A 5,389-nucleotide genomic window follows, 5' to 3' on the forward strand; every position below is an offset into this window, starting at 1 on the left:
CTAATTGATTAGAGCTCGTGTTGATCGGTTAAGGTTGAAGGAAGTGAAGCTCCAATTAGTTAAAGGAATAGTTAACTAATTAAAGGAAGTCTATTAAAGTAGAGAAGCCTTAAGATAGAGGTCCCTTAATCGGTTAAAGTCTCCTATAATCAGTTAACACAGAGTACACAGTAGCAAGACAGTGCAAGGCAAAGAAGCTATAATCGGTTAGAGTTGCTTATAACCAATTAGCTGAACTCTGTATGCCCTTTTAAATTTAAGTACTAGAGGACAAAATAATGGCTAAAATGACATCAAAGATGTCTCCAACGGCTCAAACTATCTCTAATAGAAAAATCTGGCTCTCCAAGCATAAATTGAAGCTTGAACATTCAAAGAAGGTAGATTGAATGAGAAAAGAGCTTCAATGTAAAGATATGCAAGGGTTCATGTGTGCTATAGAGGTGATCAAAGGCTGGACTGAGTTGTAGTTTTCTCAAGCCAAGAAGATGGGTAATGGTGGGGGAGAGAATGACAGTGGATCAAAGGAAAAGGCTAAAGCGAAGTAGGCACTCCCCTAAGCCAAAGTAGTCACCAAAGGGAAGCAAATGGAGAAGAAGCCCTTAAGTTGTTTCTTATTTGAGGGATCGCACTAGAGGAGAGACTACCTCATGCATAACAAGTTCATGGCTTTCTTGTTAGACGAAGAAGATCCAAGCTACAAGGGTGCAAATTGGTATGCAGAGTAACATGGGAAAGGGTTGTAGTTGAGGAGTGTAGTGTTACACAAGGAAAATGAGACTTATTAAGCAACCTAGATAGTTTGAGAAGAAGGTTAATGTAGTGGCTATAGTTCCACCATGTGTGACTAGGGAAGCCTAAGAACGCATTATAATTAGACAACCTTATGTTATACTAGGGAGGCAATAGCAAACAACAAAAGAGTATCATAAAGTTTGGGAGAGACCAAGTTTAATGGTGACGAAATTCTTACAATCGAGGGCATAGGGGTGGAATCGTCGACATCAGTCAAGCACTAGTAAGGCTAAGGGGTCAAGACAATGCTTGATTGGTCTGTAGCAAATGCCCAAGGAGTCAGGGCATAAGGGGGAAATGTGTGTACGGCAGGAGTGCGATGGCAATAATACTAAAGAAATAAGCACGCAAAGAAATCCTTCTTTTACCAATAAGAGCATTGTTGGATTGAGTAGGGGAGGATGCCATGGGCCAAGTTGTTAATAATTAGGCAAGTTAACAACTCAGGTAGGCATGCAACTTAAGCAAGCTAGCCAACTAGCTCGATATACAAAAGGTTCATCCCATTCGCACATCAAGGGGTAGAGTATCCTTAGACCTTTTCGGAAGTGTCGATAAACTAATATATTTTAAATTTAAATGTTGATAAGCTGATCATTCAAATTTGAATGCGTTAACCATTCATTTTAAATTTGAATTGTAGGTAAGCTAGATGAGAGAGCTAGTCATACATATAAATACTCCCCCTGCACTCATTGGTAAACACACCAAGTTTGAAAACAAAATCTCATTTTTCTCTAACTTTCCTTTATTCTTTCTCTCTTATTTTTGCTGCTTATTGTGTTGCTTTAAGAACCTCGGGCTCTTGAGTGATTTTTGGATACATACTTAGGCTCGTTTTTGGAAAGAGGGCTTTTGGTCGTAGGTTAGGTGCTTAAGTTACTCAACCCATAACACTAACGCCAAGGCATATTGGTCAAAATTCTACTTATGTCAAGGAAAAGCAACAAGTAAACTCTAAGGGTAAAACCAAAACACCCTTGTCCTGTGCAGCTTATTTTCCTCAAGATAACATATTACATGATTAAACGATGAATTTTTTGTAAAATTAAGTTGCCATATGTAGTTAGATCTTTAAAGTGTTCTTTTAATTAATTGCATATTTCATACCTAAATTATAGTTAGATTATTGATTTGACATATAAAGAAAATAAATTCACAATTAAGTACTTCAAATTTCATGTCGTTAAGTAGGTTGCACATCTTGCTAACTTCAGTAATTAAATGTTTGATGCGGTAAAAAACAGTTAATAGAAGTTAGACATGTGAGGCATTCCTATTGGATGCTTTTAGTCACTTCACCAATTTAATCAACAAAGTTAGGCTCCAGTGTAAAACTATTAAGCAAAATAAAATTCAGATACTAAATTGCAAATTTTTAAACTTCAATTATCAAATCAAACATTTTATCATAATTCAGGTATTAAATTGTGTAATTAACTTTTCTTTTTGTGAGTTGGGGGCTGGGGTCGGAGGTGGGGAGGGAGGTACATATAGGAAGTGTTAGTAGGTAGTTTATCCGACAAGATTAATGAAGTAAACTGCATTTACCCCAAAAGTCTCGAAAGGCTTTCTAATATTAACTATTGTCTTGGTCAAGGACGAGATGCATGTCCCCAACTCCGCATCAGCAAATATTGGTCTTTCAGGGTTAGATTTCTTGCTCTGTAAAGCCAACATAGTAACCACCAAAGGCTATATGATTTCTGAAACCTTCTAGGAATTGCAATAAATATTTTATTTTGTTCTTTTTTTCACTTTTAGTGGTTTTCCTTTCTATTCTCTTTTTCTTTTTCTTTTTTATTAACAGAAGAAGAGGAGGAAGAACCATCCGACCAAATACAATCTCCCGATTCTTATGAAGCAATTGATTTTTAAGATGTAGGAATGTGGATTTGATCGATAAAGTTATAATCCATTGAATTAAGCTTCCTGCATGCCTTAGGTTTTAGGAAATATGCATGCTTACAAATTAATTACAAATATGATGGCTTGCTTTCTTAGGAAAATTAAGGATAACCAAACATGAACCAAAAAGAAGAAAGAGGACAAAAAAATTGGAAAAACAAATTATGAGAAAAAATATTTCAGATCCCGGATTTCTCTACTGAGTTGTAAGAGAAGATACATTGCATGTAGATGCGGAAGAAGTGGAGGAAGAGCTCTTATGGTTATGCATCCACACCTTGAAGACTTGCCTACTCACCCCAATTGCTCTACAAAACTTCTCCACCTCGTCTTCTTCATCTCTCCTTTGCAGCTTCCACCCCAACTTTTCAGCAAAACCCAACATCTTCTCCTTCTGCTCCGCCGTGAATTTCGTCCGAAACCGCTTCTTCCCGCATCTGTCTGCCGCCCCGGTTGACTCCACCACAACTGGCCGCCTTCCTCCGCTGCCACCATCTCCGTAATCAATCAGTTCTACTGTGTTTTCTGGATCCCCATGACTCCTGCTGCTGCTACAGTAGCTAACTTTGCGGTGGAAATTACGGTGGCAACCGCATGCAGCGCATTGTAGGTTTGAAGGAGAGGTATCGTCAAGCGTGAACTCACCGCAACCGTCGGTGGCGTAGCTGCCAAGGCTGGCTGCATGGTTTCTCAAGCACTCCCTGTATAGATCATTTGGATACTCTTTCTCCATCTCTCCCTCTTTCTCTCTCTCTCTCTCTCTCTCTCTCTCTCTCCTTCGAAGCTGCTTCTATTCGGCACTGTAATGTAAATATATATATATATCATATATATATATATATTATATATTGAAGTGGCTGATAGGTTTGAATTACAATGAAGGCCTAGGTAGACAGGCTATTTACAAGGTCCTGTCTGCCCCTACGCTCTTTGTATTTTTAAATCTCGATTGTAATCCCGAGTTGTTTGATCAGCTCAAATAATACTACTTTTTCTTATGTTAAAAAAAATTAAGATCAGTTTCAGGTTAATCGTTCTCCGTAGACAACCATGGAAATTGAGTTAAGTCAGTCAACTCATCATTTAAAAAGCCGTGGTATCTTTCCATGTCAATAGGCAACTCCTGAGTAAAGCTTTTCTTGGTATGTTAATGGAGTTATTTATATCATCTCAAGAGTTTAGAGCTTGCATGATTTTGTATCAAGATTGGTCATTTTTTACTATTTTTAATAATTAAAAAACTTAAATACTCAAATTTGGTTAATTAAAATTAAATTATATATGACATGAATATAATATATTTCTCTACTATGTGAATTGCATGCATGATACATGGTATCCTCATGGAATGAAAACTTAGAGCAACTTTTCTTTTTCTTCTTTAATTAATTAATTAATTTGGGTATCAGATGTCTGATGTCTCCAACACCTTTGCCTCATTTACAATTCTTTTTGATCTTATCATTGAAATATTTTAATCAATTGAAAGGGTGTCTTGAATCATCCAATCACCAAATGAATGTTATCACATAACAGTGTAATATATGGCTCAAATATTTTAATCATTTGAAAATGAGGTAAGACATGGGAGATTGTCCTGATACATGAACATTGTCTCAACATATTACAGACATCTCTCTGTCCTAGTAGGATCGATATCACGCAAAAGTCAAGAGCTTCTCTCTTTCATTTCATGCTTCAGTGTTTATAGTTAAAAATGTCAATGACTTGGGAATCCCTTAGCTGTAAAATACAGCAAATATTATGGGCTCCAAGGTCCTAATATATTGGCTGAAAGCTGTAGAGGGCCCGTGAACGGTATGGGGTTTCCCCCCAAATAATTGACGTCGGGAATAGGGAAAAAAAATAACAAACAAACTAACAAAACAAAACAGTCGTGGGGAATTTCATACTGGAAAATTTTACAGTTGCCAGTCTTTTTGTTCGTTTGCTCTTTGATGAAAGGTATCTCATATATATCTTGTAATAGCTATGCCTAGAAATGGAAATCAATGCGGTTGTAAAACTGTAAGCGTGTCAGCGAAATGAAAATTTGTCCTCTTTTTTCCAAACTCATGCATGAGGTTAGAGAATAAAGGAGTGATTTGGGGGATAGGATTGCTTCGATGATGGTTTGGAATGGGGATGGAGAATCGGTGTGTGCTGCTGCTGTTTCAGTTGATCCATGTGTAGGAGAGAAAATTGTCTTTTGGCATTTGGAAGCATCGCTTTGTTGCCTGCGATCTCTTCGCTGCACTCAGCAGTGTCTAGTCACTACTCACTGTTATGTTATGTGTGACCTGATCAGGCAGAGGCCCGAGGCTCATGGTCACATGCTAAAGCGATGCATGGGGCCCTCGGACTTGGATAAAGCAAAAGGAGAAGAAAATGGTCTATAAACCAATAAAACGAAAGCATATACTGGAAACATTTATCTTATGACAACTCAGTTTATATATGTGCATAATTGCCTCAACATTTGGTTTTATCCATCCACATATATTTGATTAGCTCTCATATATCGACCTATATATTGACTTTAATTATAACAACTAATTTATGCTTGATGGAGTTTCTGGAAGACGGTGGACAAATACATACACAAATTTTATATTAGTTTTTCTTAACTATTTAAAAAATATTGAACTAGCAAAGTGGTTACTTGTAATGAAGTACTTTGGTTGAG

At 37.1% G+C, this 5,389-nt stretch overlaps 1 protein-coding gene across 1 annotated transcript; it reads right to left on the reverse strand.

The window, feature by feature from the left end:
* LOC18604462 (zinc-finger homeodomain protein 10) lies at window positions 2,690-3,496 on the reverse strand. Its single transcript, XM_007036963.2, has one exon. It carries the CDS (start codon window positions 3,434-3,436, stop codon window positions 2,900-2,902), a length of 537 nt encoding a protein of 178 aa, XP_007037025.1. The 5' UTR covers window positions 3,437-3,496; the 3' UTR covers window positions 2,690-2,899.

Source organism: Theobroma cacao, chromosome 3 (assembly GCF_000208745.1).
Source record: "Theobroma cacao cultivar B97-61/B2 chromosome 3, Criollo_cocoa_genome_V2, whole genome shotgun sequence".
NCBI classification, from domain to species: Eukaryota; Viridiplantae; Streptophyta; class Magnoliopsida; order Malvales; family Malvaceae; genus Theobroma; species Theobroma cacao.

Excerpts from the sequence above, each read along its gene's own strand:
- LOC18604462 (XM_007036963.2), bottom strand. The coding sequence starts at position 3,436 with ATGGAGAAAGAGTATCCAAATGATCTATACAGGGAGTGCTTGAGAAAC.